General features: G+C 45.1%; 1 protein-coding gene across 4 annotated transcripts; it reads right to left on the bottom strand.

The window, feature by feature from the left end:
* Positions 1–138: 138 nt before the first annotated feature.
* WDR86 (WD repeat domain 86) lies at positions 139–20,486 on the bottom strand. 4 transcript variants are annotated; one of them, XM_085226980.1, is made up of 7 exons: positions 20,350–20,486; positions 19,352–19,628; positions 17,046–17,187; positions 15,222–15,654; positions 6,623–6,758; positions 3,307–3,410; positions 139–2,202 (listed from the first exon to the last, which is right to left on the bottom strand). In XM_085226980.1, the coding sequence occupies exons 2-7, from the start codon at positions 19,512–19,514 to the stop codon at positions 1,984–1,986; spliced, it is 1,197 nt and encodes a 398-aa protein (XP_085083106.1). In that variant the 5' UTR covers positions 19,515–19,628; positions 20,350–20,486; the 3' UTR covers positions 139–1,983. The 4 variants fall into 4 exon arrangements, with proteins under 4 accessions (XP_085083106.1, XP_085083105.1, XP_085083104.1 ...); XM_085226979.1 differs by lacking the exon at positions 20,350–20,486 and adding an exon at positions 20,043–20,229; XM_085226978.1 differs by lacking the exon at positions 20,350–20,486 and adding an exon at positions 20,043–20,229 and having other exon boundaries at positions 19,352–19,750.
* Positions 20,487–20,708: the final 222 nt, after the last annotated feature.

Raw genomic sequence — 20,708 nt, forward strand, 5'->3', positions numbered from 1 at the left:
CACAGTACTGGAAGTAGGACTATGGCCTGCAAAGTGACTGCAATAATCCTAAAGCTAACAGTTGGTAAGTTTTGTAGTGGATTTTACTTTGGCTACCGTAGCCCAGGGCAGAAAAAGACAGAATAATCAACTATATCATTAATTAGTTACTTGCTGTTTATTTCACACTTGTGTGTCAAGACAAGCACTACAGAAACAGGGTAGTTGTGTTATTTCATCCCCACTGACCAACGTTTCTAAAGCCAGAAATGCAAACTTGAGGCAAAGAAAAAAAAAAACCAGCAACTGCTGTATCCCCACTGTCTCTCTGCAGAAGAGCACAGAACAACATACAAACCAAAATATACCTAGACAATGGAAACAACCAACCAAGCCAAGAGCTGTACATAGCTTTATCAAGGAGTAGGTGGCACTGCACTGGCATTACCTTGTGGTAGACCATGGCAGGCATGGAAGGCAGCAGCTCTCTGCTTCAGCACAGTTTACGTAGCCAAGTGGCAGTGACAACTCAAAAAGTGAACGTTTCTCCTTGGGGTTTGTAAAATTAGCATCTTAACATGCAAAGCTTACAGGAGAAGCCGTTCTTCTGTGATGTAACTCTGCCAGCACTGCCCCCAGGAACTGTGTGCGCAGTTTTAAGTGATCAGCAGGGTGGGAGGCATTAGTTGAAGGATTTAGTTAATTTTGAACGTGCATTTGAAGACACTGATATCTTTAGCAACTGGCAGAAACAGCAATGACTCATTAATTCCACTCTATGAGCTCTGTGCCTCTTCATGTGCAGCTGCCCTGTGATGAGCTCTCACATCTCACATACCGTGGGCAGTCAGTTCAAAGTTTTAACCCAGAAGTCTTAGCCCACACTGCCTGTCACAACTATTCCATCTCTGCTACTGCTTTCCTACAGACCTTGCCATCATAAGCAAAACACAGCAGTAGAAGAAAGGAGCACACAGAGCCAACACCAGCCCTGCCCCAAGGGCAGCCCCAGCAGCAAGGGAAATGGTTCCCAAAGCGAATATTGTTTTTCCATATTCCATCCATCCTTTGCTGCTGTGCACCTGCAGGCAAATTCCCTCTACCTGAAAAGTAGATAAAAGCAAGACAGGCAGTTGTAGATGCCACATGTTTATTGGTCCGTTCTAAGAAAGAATTACAGCGTTGCTAACTTGCTGTAGTAGACAGAATAAATAAAGCCATAAAAATAAAAACATGTGGTTAGATATTTTTGTACTGGTTCTACAAAGGGTTATATCTGCAAATAGAAAAATAGAAGAACCTTTGTTTATTCACGGCTCAGTGGTTATCAGAAAGGGATGAACCTGGAAAAAGATGGGGAGAAATACTCTCGGATTCAACAGCTCAGCCATTGCTGCTAGCAAGCCAAGGCCAGGTATAACCACATAAGGAAGAAAGACAACACCTTTCCAGCAATTCTTCCCCCATATTTCATGCCCACCCCCTGTGAAGCACAACTGGAACTCCCACATGGATACAAGGACCACGCAGAACCGAGCACTGAGCTAGGCTGCCCAGGGGTATTGCATAGCCACTGTTCCAGATGTGGTGCCACAACCTTCTTGCTCCTGCCATGCTCAGGCATTCAGCTGAACTAAGGGCATGCGAGAGGGCAGTGGGGATAGGCAGAAAGTCCTTGTCAGATTCCAGCCACATGGAAGTGTGCAACACCTCAACCCCAGGGAGAACTGAAAAAAAGCAGCTGTAAATAAAGTTCTTAACAACACAGCCACACTGCTGCTACACACTCAGTCCCTCCTGCCCCCAGTACTGCTCAGCTGAGTCATCTTGAGCAGCAACATGACTGGAGTCCATCTGACTGCCACAGAGAGCTTTGGCTCTTTAAACAGAGTTTCAACCAAAGCTGTCTCCCATCTCTTTCCAAGTTCTGGCTTGCATGAAGACAGCAGTGCAGAAAACGGAAGGTTCAGCTTTGGTCACTCACAGAAAGTCTGTTGTGGACAGTCACATTAGTTCAACAGTCTCGTGTTCCCCATTTTCTTGCTGTACCATACAGCCGACCTTATTGTTGAAGAGACGAGACAGACTTCCCTTCTGAGAGCTCCTGCCCTGGACACATTTCTCCTTCTTCAAACGCCGCTTATTTCTCTTGCATATTCCCCGGATGTCCCAAATCCTCAGTGTTCCATCGTGGGAGGCTGTGTACAACAGCTCGTTGTGGATCTGGAACAACAGGGTCACACAATGCCAAGCTACAGCTCAGAACGTGCATAATCAAACTCCAGAATCAGAGCAAACACAGCTTGAATCGACACTTAGGACCTGACAGCTCACGAAAATTATCACAAAATTATCACGAAAGCTGCTCAATGCTCAATGCAGTGATGAGACATTACCAAGTCAGGCCTCATTTCTTAGCCATTTCACGGAGCCATAAAATATACACAGCAAGCATTATTTATAATTTACATCCACCAGAAAAGCAATGGGGAACTAATTCCTAAGTGTCACAGCAGGCTGTAGCCAGGCATTTCTGTGCCAGCTTCAGACTGCTGGTTTTGAAGACAAAGACTTAAAAAGTTTGAAGACTGAGGCACCACCAAAATGCGTATCACTGAGCAGTGGATAGGGACAGGAATGCTCTCCTTACCACTTCCCTTCACTTTCTCCCTTTTTCGCATTAAACATCAGTGCCCATTGAGTCAAGACAATGAAGAAGTCTTTTTTAAGGACCTGGATTAGCTTTCAGAAAAACGTTAACCCTGTAGCAGAGACTCTTCCATTTGTCTGGTGGGAGGTGCAGCAGACAGCAACACAGAGCTTCTCTGCCATTGTTACATCTATAGAAAAAATTATATGCTGGAGGCAACCCTTCATACAGTAGTTTATATAAAGGGTGGAACAGCACTAGCACCTCACTAGGAGTAGAAAGGACAGTAAACAGGTGCTGGACTCTCTGTGAAGGGATGCCATATCTGGGGGACAAGGGCTGAATGCTGTATTTCTTCTATTTGGATAAAGAAGGAACTTGCACTGCAAATCCTTGCCATATTGAAGCCTCCTGCTTGAAGGGCTCTCTAAGTCCATCCCCTGCCCCTACATGTCTCTGTCACTGCATTTCTTATGAACGCTTGTCTAACCTGACCTGAAAAGCCTCCCATCGCTGACATAGGACTGCCTCTGGAGGTTCATTCTATGGCTTTGCTTATCCTTCACACTGGGGATATTTGCATCTATTACATTTCATCTTATCCCAGAACAGCACTCAACTGCTGCACGGTTCCCATGAAACACAAGAGAGCAAGCACAAGTGACAAAATTTCCCACCTGGATGCAATTGATGATGAACTTGTGTCCTCGGAAGATCTTCTGCAGGACACCACTCCTGGAATTGAAGGCTCGTGCACAGGCATCACCACTCCCAGTGAATACTGCAACACAAGCACACAGCTCAGCACACACAGGAGCAGCCACAAAAGGACGGCTCACGCCAATTCAGAAACACACCAAGAATGGTCTTAAACTGAGACAGGAGAGATTTAGGTTGGATATTAGGAGGAAGTTTTTCACACAGAGGGTGGTGAGGCACTGGAACAGGTTGCCCAAGGAGGCTGTGGATGCCCCATCCCTGCAGGCATTCAAGGCCAGGCTGGATGTGGCTCTGGGCAGCCTGGGCTGCTGGTTGGTGACCCTGCACACAGCAGGGGGTTGAAATGAGATGATCATTGTGGTCCTTTTCAGCCCGGGCCATTTTATGACTCTCTCCTATGATTCTATGATTTAGGCCATGCCTTTGCAGTGTTCCCCCAAAGGGGAACACCTGTGCTTTAAGAGTTATAAATTGCTTCCAGGAACACCCACTTTCTTTCACATGCCTCAAATTCCTCAAGTTTATCTACAGATAAAAATGTCAAAACAGCACAAAGCGTTCACTGCTTCATATTCACTGTTCTCTGCACTTCATGTCCTTGCAGAAAGACAACTACAAAACTGCAATGCCTGAAAACGACAGATCCCTCATCTTCTGGGAGAACCTGGGCACTGGATTCCTGAACAGATGTGAAGAAACGTACACAGTGGCAAATGGAGGGCAGAACAGGCTGCCTTCTGCTAGTAGCTTTCCAACCCAAGTTAAAGAGCCAGAGGCTGGCTTCCTCCTGGGTACACCTTTAAGAAACACTTGGGTATGGAAAAACCAGACTCATTTTACATGGGCCTGCATGCACTTTGTGGTCAACACAATACTGAAAAAAATAAAAAAAATAAAAAAAAATCACTCGTCCCATTCTGCAGACCAGTACCAACAACACAAAGCACAGCACAATTTTTTCCAGTTAACAGAAATACCTTCCTATATTACACACCTGCAGAGAATAAGAAGCAATTAAGAGCTGCTTTCACCACACTGCTGTCAGTTCATTCCAGTTATCAGGATTTTGCTCCTGACAGACATCTCCTCCACCTTTTGAACCGTCATTCCAGATTTACGAAGCCTCCCTGCAGCCCTGAGTTGTAAGGGAGAGCTGCTGACATAACCCAGATTCAGCATTTAAATTATAGACACCTCTCTGAAGCAAACAAGCAAATATGTATATATGTCAGCAATTTATTTTTTTTATATTTTTTTTTTTACTTAAATTTCACAGCATCTTGGGAGAGTGGGCAGGTTTGGAACGTTCCCTTGGAGATTTGGAACAGGAAAAAAAATATATATATAAACTGAATTAAATCTTAAATGACCACGTATGTACAGTAGGAGAGAAATAACCACGATAAGACCGTTAAGTAAACGGAACTGAGAACAGCTGTAACATTCCCCATGCTTGTAATTACAAACACATACTGAGCAAAGCCAATAGAAACACATTCTGATCATTTGATGGCTCAGTTAGAATCAGAATATATCTAAATTATTTTCAGACACATCCCTAGCATTCTTCCATGGCATGGATCTTACTCTTTAAGTGCAATAAATTTTCCTTGTTTGACACGCTTAGCATTTTTGCTTTAGATTGAAAAGTGAGATCTTTAACACTCTGAGCACTTCTGTCACGCTAGCAGGATGTCGCAGGTCTGACTAAATGCAGTAATACCAAATGCACTTTAAGAAAGAGAGCTATGGAAAAGTAATGTATCTGCATGGCAGAGACACTGCAGAGGGATGAAGGGGAGGGAAACGGCATCAGATAATGAAACTTCTGTTTGAGCCTAACCTTCTTTATAGTGATTTTAGAGACTCTGGTCAAGCCTATACTAACAGCCTGAAAAGCAGCTCTGAGCATCTCATTAATAAAGGAGACAGCCTGCTGTCTGCTCAGTACAGATTCCTCACTGGATCAGGCCAGCATTCGCTTAGCGCAGTCATCTTGCTTGATGACAACGTTTGGTTTTGTATCTTTCTAATGTGTATTATCTCACATTTGTCAGCCATTTATCACCGTTATACCCATCATTTACCACAAGAGATATTAAGGCCCTAATAGCAACCATTCATTTGGTGTTACATGTTGGTCATAGAATCATAGAACGGCCTGGGTTGAAAAGGACCACAATGCTCACCTAGTTTCAACCCCTGCTACGTGCAGGGTCACCAACCAGCAGCCCAGGCTGCCCAGAGCCACATCCAGCCTGGCCTTGAATGCCGGCAGGGATGGGGCATCCACAGCCTCCTTGGGCAACCTGTTCCAGTGTGACACCACCAAGCCAAAAGTACAGAAACTGAGATCAGAAAAGCACTGCAGCTTTCTGGATTAGTTTAAGACTCTACACCCCTGTTACCTAGCAGAGAGAAATACTTGGTTGGGAAGTGAATGAAGGCACATTGAGTCTAACAACAGTGTCAGAATGAGACAGATGATGCATTGAGAGGTTTGGGCTGACTAAAGCAGAAATGCAGCCTTGCAACCCAAATGTGGAAGAGCAGAGATTGACATGCAGAAGGAAAACTAGCCAAGAGAGGGATTTAAAGAACAGTTTCTTGGCTGGAATATGTTATATCAACAAGAGAGAGCTATGCAAAGATAACTCTATTAACAGGAATATTGAAAGCAGTGAAGTTGAGCATTTGTAAGCAACACTCAGCTGCAGCAGAAAGGTGGTTTTGGAACAACTAGATGCAGAAGGACAGAAAAAGGGAAAAGAATTTGTGCAAATTTTGAGATAGTCAGAGTCCAAACAGAAACCCTGTTGGAAAGAGCAGCGAGGATTTGAGAAGGGATTCTGGTTTGGGACAGTCTGTTAACAGTACAGACAAGGCAGCAGAGGGTGGCACGGGGCAGTGTATCCAGCAGCAGCACTTGCTGTCAGCAAGAGCAGCAGGCTGACAGACATTAGGCTGGTGAAGCTAAACCATGGCTATGCAAACAACCCACAGACAGCTCTGGATTTAAGCCACTTCCCTTCGTAACATAAATAAAGCAAGTACTTCATCTGCTAGAAGAAGGAGGTCAAAATGGAGGGAAGATCTGAGCTTCTCAGACAGAACAGTGCAGCAAATTTGATACTGAACATAAAAAGCTGGAGCTGAAAAAAGTGACACGTTTTCAAGCCTTGTAATTACAGCATTCTCTATTAACAATCTTCAATCAAAGACAAACATCCAAAGGGAGACAAGGGATTGCTGAACATACGAAAGGCAACTTACAGATCCCAGCGTGGTATTTCAAAGTGCTAACGCTGTGTTTGTGAGCCTTGTACGTTTGGATTCGCTCCCCAGTGTCCACTAACCAGCACTTCACTGTCCTGTCCGCGCTTCCTGAATACAAGTGCCGATTCACCAGCTGAAGGGAAGAGGAAAAAAAAGCATTAGCAACAGTCTCTTAGGCATGTTGGTGTGAGCACTGCATTGAGCTGACTCATCTGAAGTCACAGTTTCTGTCTGAACGGCCTCAAGAAAAAAGAACTAACAAATGGTAGTTCCTGCAAGGTACAGACTGCGTTTTAACCAGAGGTCAGCAACCCCACCTGTGGCAGAGGGTTGGAACCTGATGATCCTTGAGGTCCCTTCCAACCCAAGCCATTCCATGATTCTATCATAAACAGAGTATAGCAGGATTATATGGTTTATATAGCAGGATTTAGTATAGCAGGATTATATGGATTATAGGTCAATATGTGGAAACACTAGCTCTTCCTCAATGGCAGAGAGGGGTTTTTCCTTTCCACACAGACACAGCAGAGAACTGCAACAGGAATGATTGCAGAAGGGAAAGAGTGACAGGGAGAATATAACAGACCTGTGTAGACTGTGTAGTACTATAAAACTTGCCAGGATACAGCAATAGACTATCTGAAGTGCACAGAGCCTGGCAGCTTTGCAGGGAAACCCTCCACAGTGCAAAGAGAAATCCTGCATTCATGCTCATCTAGAGCAAGCAAATATAGTCTCTGAGCAGGCACCATTCTGCACGGCTCTGCATACTTCTCCAAGCAGAAGGCTGGTCTGGCAGATGCCATTTGAAGGCAGTATGATGGTGTCAGCCAGTTAAGCACACGCTCTCACAGCAATCATGAGTCAACTGAACCTGGGCGTTGCTCTTGGGTCACTTTCAGGGGACACCTTGCACTATAAACCCTCAATCCCTCTTCCTGGCACTCTGTTTCTATAAGCTTTAAATGTTTTTCCATTCTTTCCCATCTCCACTCCACTTTGAGAAGGTGTCATTTGTGAAAGGCATCATAAAGAAGCAGAACTTGGCCCATGGGGCAGTTTTCACAGCTGAACGTCAAGGGGTTGTAAAACACATCAGCTGCTAAAAGTCAGCAGTACTTTGAAATGTCACATCCCATTACTTTTAAGCTGCGTTAACCATGGCATTAATACTACATCTCTTTGAGGAAAGAGAAGGAATGGCCAGCAGCACTAACGAAAAGTGAGAGCCGTAACAGTCAGCCTGAGGAAGATAACCTGACCTTTCATTTCCAGGCTCAACTTGAATGGGCACAACAAACATCATCACATGGCCCCTGCTCAATGCAAGAGTTGTTTTGAATTGAGAGCCTGCTGGGCTTTTCCTGGCCAAGTCATCACATTTCTGTTTCAGACATCTCACACCGACACACTCAGTGAAGAAGGGGAAAACATGGAGTTATAACCTCCTGCAGGTAAGTGCCACTCAGCGTTACCGGAACATTAGGTTACACTGCTTGAGTTCCACATCTAAGTGGGTGTGCAAATGCTGAAATGAAACAGAACAGCAGCACTTGCCTAGATTTTCTTCCTTGCTGGATTTAAAAATGTGTTAAATGACCTGGGCTACTCAGATAATTTATGCCTCCGGGAGCATAAGAACCATAAAAGCAGCACGGAGACCTGCAGAGTTGGCAGCATGGCAGCTCTCTTCATTAAGCCCCAAGTCTCTGTGCCACCCTCTAATACACCTGTTTATTTCCCCTCCTCCCCCTCCCCAGTTTAAGCAGGGGAGCAAAGGATTCTCAGCAATGCTTAGAAACAGAAACATGAACATGTTAAACCATCTATTGGATGTCACAGACTAAGCTTGCAGCAAAGCCAATAGCAAAGTCTGCTACGTGTTCAAACTGTCACACTTGCCTCTCATTTCAGTTTTGATGAAATACCTCCTGCTTCACTTGATCACATCTTAACAGATCTAGGTTACAGCTGCAACCTAAGCTACAGCTCTTCAGATATCTACTATTTAGTTAAAATCATCATCATCACAGGCAGTGCCCCCAGTCCAAGCACCTGATGCGCAGGCACTCACATTGTATGGCATAAAATAAAATATAAATAAATGCCTTCCCTAATTCACAGGTGGAGAACTGTGATACAGTGCATCTCAAGTCCCTGCTTAAAAAAGTGTCTTGAAGTTTGCAATACTGCAACTTCTGAGTGCCAGGATCTCAGAGCACAGGATGCATTACACACCTCAGGGAAGCTGTGATGAGCACCAGTGCACTGAGCCCAGGAAGGTATATGAAAACCAACTGGGATTCTTACTGACAAGAGCAAGACAGAGGAACCGATCCAATCCAACCATGTCAAATCAGCGGTTTGACTCCAGAGCTTTCTGCCAGAATTGGCATCCAAAAGATGCATTTATCTCCCAGTGCAGACACAGTAGGCCCGGCTCTCAACCACCCAAGGCTGGACATGATGCACAGATACCCCATGCTGGCTGGGCACAGCAGGTTGCCAAAGCCCCATCCAGCCTGGCCCTGAGCACCTTCAAGGATGGGGCACCCACAGCTCTGGGCAGAAGTGCCAGTGCCTCACCGGGAAGAACTTCTTCCTAATATCCGATCCAAACCTACCCTTTCTTAATTTAAAGCCTTTTCCCTTTGTCGTAGCACTAGGAAGCATCCACAATTGCTGTTCCTTGGCTTAAATACCCCTGCTAACACATTAGGCTCAGCAGATCAGCTCCTAGAACAACTTCTTCACCAGAATGCAAGACCAAGCTGTACCTTTGGTGGGAGCAAGGCATCCCCAGTGCCGAGACCAGCACCCATTTTTGTGCATGGGCATTCAGATGCAGTCATTTTCAGCCAATATTTGTGTGCTTACAAACCTCCATCCCTAACTACCAGGCCTTTTTTCCCCCCCTTCTATCTCCAAAGCTCCAAAACTCACATTCAGTTCTCTAACCCCGGTCCTATTCTTATTAAAGAATTTAACTTTCTTATAATTTAGAGGGAAAATGGTAAAATTTCACCCAACAGATTTTCCAAATATACCCAAGCCTGTCAAATCCCGGTTTAAAAACCATCAGTAGAAACAGTTACATATTCTAATCTGCAAATGCCTGGAGAACTGGTGGTATTTCCAGAGCTGTATTTTCCTTGGCTGGCTCCTGAGTGCTTTGTTCACTTTGGATCACTGCCCAACAAAGTTCCTGACAAGGAAAAGCATGGCAATGCAAGGACACCTGGAGCAGAGCAGACAACACACAACAGATCTGCAGCTTGGGTACTAATGAGCTGTGCGGATACTTCAAACCCAAAGAGCTTCAAAAGGATAAAGAAAGCTGATGACAATCAGATGACCAGTTTTAAAGCCTCAGCCAGATGGGGGGAAAGAAATCACCTCATTGATAGCTTTAATTCTGGACTATTCATTTTTCTCATTGTGCTGAGGGACTTTGCTTTTTACCAGATGAAACACTGAGACATGAGAATGAGGCACATTGGTCTCAATCTTCCAGCAATGTCCTGAAAAATGTACTATTCCACGACAAAGCTTGGTCAGACTGGTTTTTAACAGCCAAGTTACAGCACTGGGAAAACAAAAGTTGCCAACACTGAAGTAGTTACAAGTTTCACCATAAAGAAATTGCCTGTTTTATTTAATCCTGATGTTGGTTGCAGCCCCTAGACATGCCACAGTTAGCATAAAGAAGCATAGCTAGGGTTGGTCTCTCCAGACAGTCACAACCCTACTGCTCTGTGAGCTTGGCTGAGCTGAACACATGCAGCAGCTTAAGACAATTTCCACCTGCATGAATGCCAAAAAAAGTCAGCAAAAGAGTTGTGTAGCAGGTTATTCAACCTACAGCTTATAGAAATGGACTTTGCTCTCCAATTAACCTTTGCTATACGGCAATTTAACTTTCATCCAAGGAGAGGCCACTGGCTCAGCAATTGGAACAGGCACGTCATCTTGCTGCAGATCGCTGTGCTCGAGCAGGCTCTCAAGAAGGCAAGTTCCCATCAGCACACTTCCAATTGCCAGCTTTCTCTCTAGGAGGGGTCAGTGCTCCTGCAACCTGTCAGCTGGGTCTTCTGTTCACAGCTGCTCCCAAGAGTAGAAATCACCAACTTGGAGCAGTCTCAAGTTACAGCCATGTGAGCCTTCCGCTGAGTTAGACTTTCAGGATCCCATTCAAACCACAGTCATTTTAGCAAGCTAAATGACTCCCTGTGAGCAAGAAATTGTTTTGTTTTTTTGGTTGTTGGTTTTTTTTAAAAAAAAAAAAAAAAAAAACAAAAACTGAGAATCCATCTAGAGTATGCTCTGGCTACTAGAGAACATTTTTCAGCTTCTTCACTGCAGTGTAATGGCCCTAAAACACGCTCCTTTTCTAAAGGTGCTGAACACCCAGATTCCCCTAACTCATCCTTTGATGAACGATGCAACAAACAAATTAGCCAAAAGTGCACACAATTTCATTGGTGCGATGAGAAAAAAATCCCCACAATCACAATAAGTGTATAAATGGAGCTCAAGCAGCGGGTTTGCTCAAAGCATTCTTTTCTTCTAGCCAGCTTTGAAAGACAACGAAGGGGAATGTTCCCAACAAAGGATCTTTTGCAGGAAAAGCAGAAGCAAGTCCTTGCCCACTCATGTTCATTTAAAACTCCTTTTGCAATTCTCATCCTTGTAAGAATGTTCGCTATAGAATCCAAGCTAAATACCAGGCTGGATCATTTCTTTCTGCCAGCTTTTGGCAGCACAAGTTTGATAAATACGCGGTCTGAACAATCAGCAAAGGACAAAGCAATCCTTGTAAACAGTTTGCAAAACCACTTTGGAGACGTTTAGAATAACACACACAAGTAAATATTTGGGCCAGGGTTATTCAGCCTGGTGCAGGCAGTGGTGTTCAGGGGAATCAGTCTGATTATGAATTACAAACCTTGGTCTTTAGCTGGGCCTGAAACGTTTTAGCGGAAGAAACAGAATGAGCTGTGTGATTACATTCAGCCCACCCTTGCTTTTCTCCCATTGCTTCCTGTAAAATCACATCACTGGCTCTCATATGGAAAGAGAGCACTCAGAGCAGCTGCTGGCCCTCGCTTGCCAAGCTAGCAATGCAGTGCAGAAGCAGCACGAGAGAGGAGTTCTGGCTGCACCACCAATGGTTACCTTGCCTGACGACGTGAGGGAAGGAGTCAAGGCTGCCAAGGCACCTCGCATGCAGAAAGTGTACTGGCAAAGCTTCTGTCAGCTGAATTGGGATGGTGGAAGGAAGAATGGGAAAAGCTGGCACCTGCAGCTGTTATGAGAGCAGGCCACACGCCGTGATTCAGCCCTGGGACAGCAGGACACGTCACACGGATCAGAACTGCTCATTCTCCTCACTGTTGTCTGTGATCACCAAAGACAGGGGAAAAGGGAAAGCAAAAGCCAAACAGTGTTTCTTGGCCTTCCATGCCAGATTAGAGTATTCAGGCTCCTCTAATGTATGCTGGATGGCAACAGTACCTGGAGGATCTTGGAGCAATGAGGAGCATTCAAAATCAGAACATGACCGTGCCATCATCTCTTTGCTCTTCATTCACCAGCCATGCAGAAAGAGAAATCATGGGATTTCCTATGGATACCTACTCTGAAAGGCTCTCCTAAGCGCCATTCACTGCTACAGAAATGCTATTGGTATTTACTGGAAAGTCATGGAAGCTGGCCAGACCAGCCCAGACCTTACCTGCAGCAGTTCAGAACATCCTGAGGCACTCCTGCTAATACAGTATATTTTAAAGCTGGGGAAGATACAGTCTTAGTAATTACACTTTTCCTGTCCTGTCTGGGACAAGATACCACATTGAACTCCATTTCTCAAACGTTCTGAATGGCCAGCCTCCCTTAGGAACCTTTATTTGCATACATACACTAAAAATTAGTACTTCTTTTTTTACCCCTTTAATCTCTCCAAGCAAGCAGTATAGCAGCTAGTGAATGGTAACAACTACCTTTAAATGCCAGTACCAGCTCAGCTCCTCTAGGACAAGGGAGTAAAAATGTGGTGTAATTAGAAGCTCATTCTCACGCTCTGAAGAAACTGAGCTACTGCCAACAATTAAAGCTGTCTGCTGGCTACTGTTAGTGACTCACAACCACCTCCAAGTCCTCCCGGACACAGCGTTTGAAAAATACTACACTAAACTCACTGACACAGATTGCAACACTGCCATAAAGGAGCCCTGGGCAAAGAAGGCTCCAAAGGTTCCTGGAGAGAAAAATAAAAATAAAAATAAAAAATTATTAAAAGCAAAAGCAAAGAAACATAAAGCAAAAAATAAAATAAAATAAAATAAAATAAAATAAAATAAAATAAAATAAAATAAAATAAAATAAAATAAAATAAAATAAAATAAAATAAAATAAAATAAAATAAAATAAAATAAAATAAAGAGAGCAACCAAGCAAACAAAAACCAAAACACAAGAAAACTGCACACACCTCTGCTCAGGAAGTTTCCCTTCTGTTGCAACATCTTTGTATGGATTCCTGTGATTGACCCCTTTCTAAAAGAACGAAAATACCATGTGGGCTGTGCTGAGAGGCAGCCAAGAGGAACAGAAGGGCTAGTGTTGAACCCAATAAGGAAGAGCGAGGAATTAGGAAAGACTGACAGGCTAAAGCTATTCAGCAGCATTACAGTGAGTGATTAAGCTGGGGTAAGTTTTAGGGCAGCGTGTACCCAGCTGGACTCCTCTGGCTTCAGCCATCAACTGATAACTGGAGAAGCAAAGAAGCAAATGGCTACCAGTTACTCACAGCTACGGGCTGAGGGTTTGGCCAGGATCATTGCCAGCACAGCCTTGGCAGCAGCAGACTTGTCTACTTTGAATTGTTCAGGTTTTCCAAAGAGACGTGTTGGTTTTGCTTTTCTTCTCTCCTACAAGAAGTTCTGTTTGTTTAAAACTATTGTTTAATGCTGTGCTCACAAGGAGGGAAGCATTGCTCATTCTTGAGCATTCAAAGAGTGTAATTGAATTTCCCAGGCTTTTGGGAGAGGGTCAAGCCAGTTTTGTGTAACAATTTTAGCAAGAACCCAATTAAATTAAAGCAAGCTCTGCTGTTGCCAATCTGTGTCTTGAAAAAAGGTTGCAATTAAACAGTAAGATATAGCATGACACTAAGAACAACAACGTATTTACTTGAGCATCCTCAAAATGCATTACCACAATCTGAGAATGTACCCAAGCAAGACAAACATTACACCAGGGAAACACAACTTAGTTCTTTTTCCTTTCTAAAAAGAAAGGAAAATAGAATTCCTTCAGTACTATTGGGTCTTCAGCCTGCCAGTGTCAGCTATGACTATTTTCTTTAGAAACAGAGGCAACACTTATTAAACAGCTATTACAAATACATACTGTAGCCTCTGCAAAGGAAAAGAAGTTACATAAACAAGAAGAATAGTGAAAAGAAAAAAAAAAAACCAATAACCTGTGTAAGTTAATGCAACACATCTAATTAAAAGCACTTAGGTTTACTGACCTGAAATTAACTTACAGAACATCACATACCTTCTTTAAAATTCCATTAGTTTTGCCTGGTGAATGGGCAAGTACTTATGCCATAGTTCCCTTTTGTCTTCGTCATCTCCCTAAATCCATTCCCTCCTTTGCAATGTTAATAAACTTGGCAATGTTCACCAGAAAAATACCACAAACAGAAAAACAAGATACAGTTCTTCAAGTCACACTAAATTTTTTCCCCTCCCCTACCCTATTTCCCAATTCTCTCCCCCAGGCTCTACTTCTCTTTTCCATTTTCCTTGCCCATTCTCTCATTTGGCCATCTCCTTCTCCCTTTCTTTCCTTATCTTATGTCTGTGTGTGTGGTGTTAACAGCAGGATTTCTTCCAGCTTTATGCTTTCCTATCATCTCTTGTTCACAATTTTGCATTGGATATCTGATTTACTCTGAATTTTACTCCTCCCATTTGAAGTTACCCATCCCAACGTCAGCTTTGTTGCACCAACAGCTCAGCTTACTTCTCTTCGAAGTCTGGTGGCCCAATGTGCACAACCCTACTCAGAAGAAGAGTGCTCCAACAGACCCCACACGTAAACTTCAAGACCAAGGGGTACCTAAATAAGTACTGAGCTAGAAGTTAAACCTGGACAGCCACTGGAAGCCAAGAGGATACCATGACATATTTTAGAGAAAGGGTTGTTCCAAGATCATAGGACACAATTATTCTGTTATTATATGAATGGTTAAGAATATCATTTACAACGTGTCTCATAAGACTTCTCTGTGAGTAAAAAGACAGTTGAGACTCACACAGATTAGAAGACAGATACCTCCTTAGAATGGCTCTTGGTTGCACCAGTGGAGATTTAGGTTGGATATCAGGGAAAACTTCTTTACAGAAAGGGTGTTAAGCTGGAATAGGCTCCCCAGGGAGGTGGTTGAGTCACCATCCCTGCATGTGTTTGAAAGCCATTCAGATGAGGTGCTCAGGGATGTGATTTAGAGTTGTTAGAGTAGTATGGTTGGGTTGCGGTTGGACTTGATGATCTTTGAGGTCTTTTCCAACCCGAGTTCTTACCTCTAGGCAAATTATTGATCCTTGATGCTCTTTGAACACTTTCAGCTGCTCGCCAGTAACAATATTCCATGTTCGAATGGTATAGTCCGTGCTGCCAGAAAACAGCTCCCTGTTTGGTGCGTCAAGTATAAGGCATAAGACAGCCCCAGTGTGTCCCAGCAGAGTCTGGTAACAGCGCCCGCTGGACACCCACCAGACCTTTACAGTGCAGTCCGTGCTACCTGTCACCAGGAGGTCTCTGCTTACTCTCTCCTCCTCCTCCTCTTCTTCCTCCTCCTCCTCAAGGACGTCCTTGGAGGAATAGTGAGCTAGAGTCAGGACGCAGTTCCGATGGCCCCGGAATTCCTGGATTTGTTTCTCCTTGTCCACACTCCAGCAGCGGGCTGTCCTGTCATAGGAGCCACTAAACAGATAGTCTTTGGCAACCAGGATCCTGCAAAAAATTAAATAAAAAAAGAATTATATATTAACAGTATCATTCTTTTTACCTTTTATTTTTGTCATGATTTCAATGCTAAGCACACTGAAGCTAGAAACAGTAGCATGAACTCAACATATAAACCTCTGATTCAACCCCTCTGTTTAAAACACATTATTTATAACCATACTTTTTTCTTTTTCCCCATACTAAACAAATCTCTGTTTTACTTTCGAAAAGTAAGTGTTTTTTTTTTCAATTCAGGTATACCAGTGTGGATATTATAGCACAGCAGCTTTGAGCACTGCAAAGGTACAGCCTAAATCATAGAATAGAGTCATAGAATGCCCTGGGTTGAAAAGGACCACAATGATCATCTCGTTCCAACCCCCTGCTATGTGCAGGGTGGCCAACCAGCAGACCAGGCTGCCCAGAGCCACATCCAGCCTGGCCTTGAATGCCTCCAGGGATGGGGCATCCACAACCTCCTTGGGCAACCTGTTCCAGTGCCTCACCACCCTCTGGGTGAAAAACTTCCTCCTGATACCTAACCCTATTACAGAACTAAAGAGCAAATCGAAGACTATAGCTCAAGAATTCAGCTTGCTGGGCCTCCGTAATAATGAAGTGTAGCTGCACAAACACTTAAGAGATAACAGTCTCTGTGAACCGTGTTTCTAAACTGGAAATAGGGAACATCATAACCTGTCTTCTTTATACTCTGAGTTTGGTCCTCTGGAACCTTTCAAACTGGCAACAAAGACAGATGAATAGGGAACACATTTCCAACCTGCTGATTCAAGCAAAATCAGGCCAGTGCCAGAACACAGGCAGAGCCAGCCTTCCTAACTATTTACAGCATCCAGCTACACACCGTTTGTGCTCTGAGTTTGGTAATGAACAACAACAAAAAAAAAATAAATCTTTGACCGATTGCTCCATTAAGTAAAGCCATCCCAACTATTAAGAGGCACTTCAAAAATCGACAAGCCAATCAGTTACGAACAATCAGATCAGTACAAACTTCGTTTGCACAAGGAGGAATTGTGATTCCAGAAACAGCCCTGACTTCATCCCCCTCAGTGACTCAAAGGTTTGACGTGATGTTTTTACATCTATTTATCAAAAGCATCTGTTATCAATTGAACAATTTCTTCTGGAATTTCATGGCTGGTGCTGGATTCAATTCCCCTACCATGTGCCTTTCAGCCCCCTCCTATCTGCCGTCTATGGCTATGTCAGCACTGTTGCTAGGAAAACGAATCATTGCAGCACAGAACACGTGGAGCATGCACCCAAAGGTTTACACAACCCGTTTTGTTAGCGTAGTCACGGAAAATTGCAGCAAAATGACAATCTATGCGATAAGAGATTACAGGAACACAACGGAACTCCACGGAACCAACCTGTTCACAATGGATGTGTGCCCACGGTAAATGGCCAGGCACTGGCCTGTCACCACGTCCCACTTTCGAATGGTATGATCTGCACTACATGTGAAGGCAGCCTCGTTTTCTAAGTGGCAAAAGGTGATGTAACTCTCGTGTCCTAGGAATAAGAGCAGAAATAACAGCTCAAGCATCGTGCCCGCAAGCAGGGAGGACTGGGTGAGCTCTTCAGGTGGACTAAGAGCACAGAAAACAGGCAGACTAGTTTTAAATGCACAATCCCATTCTACACATTGAAGGATTTGTGTAAAACAGCATTTTTAATTACCAGGAGAAAATTCCCCTTCATTTTCACACAGATTCGGTGGAAGAGTACAACAGTACTGCTTCTCTAATCAGGCAGCTCAGCTGTATCAAAAGATGATGAGCTGAACTATTGTCAGTATAATAACATTTGCCTACTGCAGTTTAAAACTGGTAACAAGGGGGAAAAAAAAAAAAGAAGGTTTGTTAATCCATTTTATATACAGAAACACGTTTGCTTCCTTCTGAAGTCAGGAAAAAGGCTGCATTTCAATACAGTCTGTCAGGACACAAACAGTCCTAAGCTGAAGCACGTAACTATGAAACAAGGAAGAGACGTGAGCCTCACCAGCAAGCTTAGTTTCATTGTCCAAGCAGAATGAAATGCAAACAAAAGAGCATAATTGGTAAAAAGTCAGCCAGTGTTTTCCCCATTGTGATTAATAACATGAGTGAAAACAGTTTTCAGGATATCAGTATACCTTTAGGAAATGACCCAGAAAGAAGGACTAAGATTTATTTATACAGTCACCCATCGAGGTAGCAGATGAGACAGAACGTTCTTTCACTCCTTTGGATTTATATATCTAGACTTTAAGATTTCAAGACCAGAACTGATTCTTCTGAAGTGCCCCAAGAGACTCTGGCTGAAGTCAGTAGGCCTGAATGTGATTTAAAAGCTTGCATATAGAAAGGACAAGTGTAATTAAAAAGAGAGAAAAACAGAGATGCTTGAGAAACAGAATGTTGTACAACAGAGATGTTAAAGAACTGAGGGAAAGCAGGCTGCCCAGTAAAGCACTTATGTTCACTGACATCAAAACAGTGACTTTATTGCAACTTTTATGATTGAAAACCCTTCCAGTGTTCAGTAAATCAGAATCCACGCTCCGAACACACACGGCCTTCATTTTTTCTTTTAATTAAATTCATCAGATATTAAAAAAAAAAAGGCTGTATGTAAACTCTACACAGCCTCACACGTTTGTGACAACATTTTTCAAAGCAGCTTATCTAGGGGCAGGTTTCAACCTGCAGCATCCAAGCATCTCTCGCAGCAGCATCCAAGCCCACTCTTAGAAGACCAAAACAGCACTTTGGTCACTGCAGTACGGTCTGTCAGTCAGAGTTTAACCACTGATAATAGTTACACAGTAATCCCTTGTGGCAGATAAGGTCCAGCTGATGGTCTGGTGATGGCCTGCCACCACACCAGTCTGCTGGTTATGCTGTGGTACAAGCTGGAAACTGTTCCACGTAAGGGTTTAGCAGTAATTACAGCTTTTCAATGTGAATTTTCACAAGAGTAGCATAAGAACATGAACATAATATACATAGAGTTAGCTGATGTGATTGGTAGTTCACAAACCATCTAGCCAACCCTCTTTAAAGCTTACCCCAAACACCAGCAGTTCATAAGCCACATACTGAATACTATCCAGCATACTTATCTTCCCAGTTTAAAGTTAATTGTTGCTTTAAGTGGACTTCTAATCCCTCAGCAAACGCAGTGAGTCTTCCAGGAGACACAGGATGTGGGGGCACAGACAATACCAAAAAAAAAAAAAAAGCAGACAAACAAACAAAAATCCCAACAATGTTAATTTTTGAAAGAAGAAAGGATGAGAAATTCCAAATGCAAGCATTGGGTGGTTGGTTTTCTGCTTTACTAAGAGAATAAGAACACGAGTGACTGAGAATACAATCAATCTTTGGCCCCCACTGTGGTTCCTGCAGGGCTGTGCTTTCTGCAAAGCTTTTCTCTCAGGTATACAAATGTTAGCCTAACGACATCAGATCCTGTTACAAATGCAAAACCAATTTAGAATTCAAAACTCCAGCGATTGACCCATCCGTGTGTCAAAGCTCTGAGGAAAAAAGGTTCTATTCAACAAGGTTTCCTCCCAGAGCTCTGGGCCAAGAGGTTCTATATAAAAACCACCTGGAAAGCGAGATGATTAACGGGACAGAAGTAACGCGGAGAGCGAGAGAGGCGATAAGGAGGAGGTCAGGATGCCCACCTTGGAAGTGGCCGTGGCACTGGCTGTCGGCCGTGCTCCAGAGCCGCGCCGTGCCGTCCTCGCTGCCCGTCAGCAGTCGCTGCCCGTCGGGGCTGAGGCTCAGCCAGTTGATGCCTCCCTGGTGATCGGCGCACACTTTCACGGCCGAGCTGCCGTTCCCCATTGCCGGCGCTGCCCACGAAGGCTGCGGGTCAGCAGGTCGCCTCGCAGCCCCTCGCTCCGGGCCTCATCTCCCACCGACCGCCTTCAGCCACGCACCTCACAGCGGGAAAGGCGGCTGGGGGACACAGAGCAGGGGACGGGGTCTCGTTGAGTCATTGTATCTCCTCGCGGATACACCGCTTTTCTCAGTCGGGACGCGTTCGTGCTCCGGAGCGCTTCTTTCACCGCATAAAAGCCCTACGGCGGAAGACCGCGGGGCCTCCCGTCGCCTTCCATCGCACCACCAGCGCAAGGGCACGTCCGATCCCCGGCCACCCGCCGCCCCGCGCTGCGGCACGCGGGCACGCTTCTTCTCCTTCAGCCTCCTCAACTCCGAGCAGCTCAGACACCCCCGGCTCCCGCCCGCGCCCCCAGCGTCCGCCCGCGCCCCCCGCGGTCAGCCCGCATTGCCCCGCAGCCCCCCGGCCCCGCCGCCATCCCTCGCCCTCCCGCCCGGCCCGCGGCATCCCCGCCCTCGCCGCTCGCTCACCGCCCCGGACGCGGCTCCGGGCTGCGGCGGGTCGGAGGAGCCGCCCCCAGCCGGGGCTGCGCGGGGAGGGCCGAGGCGGACGCCGCGCTCCCCTCGGGCCACCCCGGGGTGGGTCCCCGACGCCGGCTCTCCTCCCTCCATGTTAGAGCCGCTTCCCCGGGGCGGGACGGCGCGGCCTCCCCTCTCCCCAATCCGTGCCGCTCCCTCGCTTTGTGCCCCGTCCGCCTCTCCTTTTTTTTTTTTTTTTTTTTTTTTTTTTTTCCCTCCAAGGAAAAGCGGCACCCCGAGCCCGCCTGCCTCCCCTTACCGCCTTTCAGTTCCTCGGCTTTCCTTCCTCGGGGAGGCTCCAGCCCTCGGCTGTCTCAGCCCCGTGCTCCCCGGGAGAGGAGGGAGGGGGCGAGCTGGGGGCTGGCTTTGAGGGAAGCCATCGCCTTTTGTTCCTCCTCTCACCCTCATCCCTGAGGATGAGCTGCGGCTGAGCTGCTCCTCGGGAGGACACCAAAAATTCTGCTCGTTACCAAAATGTTGAAGGCTGTTGCTCATTAGTGCGGTCCCTCGCTCCCGTGGGCAAGCCAGACTGGCAGCAGAGCCCCTGCTTCCATGGCATCACAGAATGATTAATGTTGAAAAAGACCACTAAGATCATCAGGTCCAACCCATCCCACA

Source organism: Meleagris gallopavo, chromosome 6, assembly GCF_905368555.1.
Source record: "Meleagris gallopavo chromosome 6, MGAL_WU_HG_1.1, whole genome shotgun sequence".
NCBI classification, from domain to species: domain Eukaryota; kingdom Metazoa; phylum Chordata; class Aves; order Galliformes; family Phasianidae; genus Meleagris; species Meleagris gallopavo.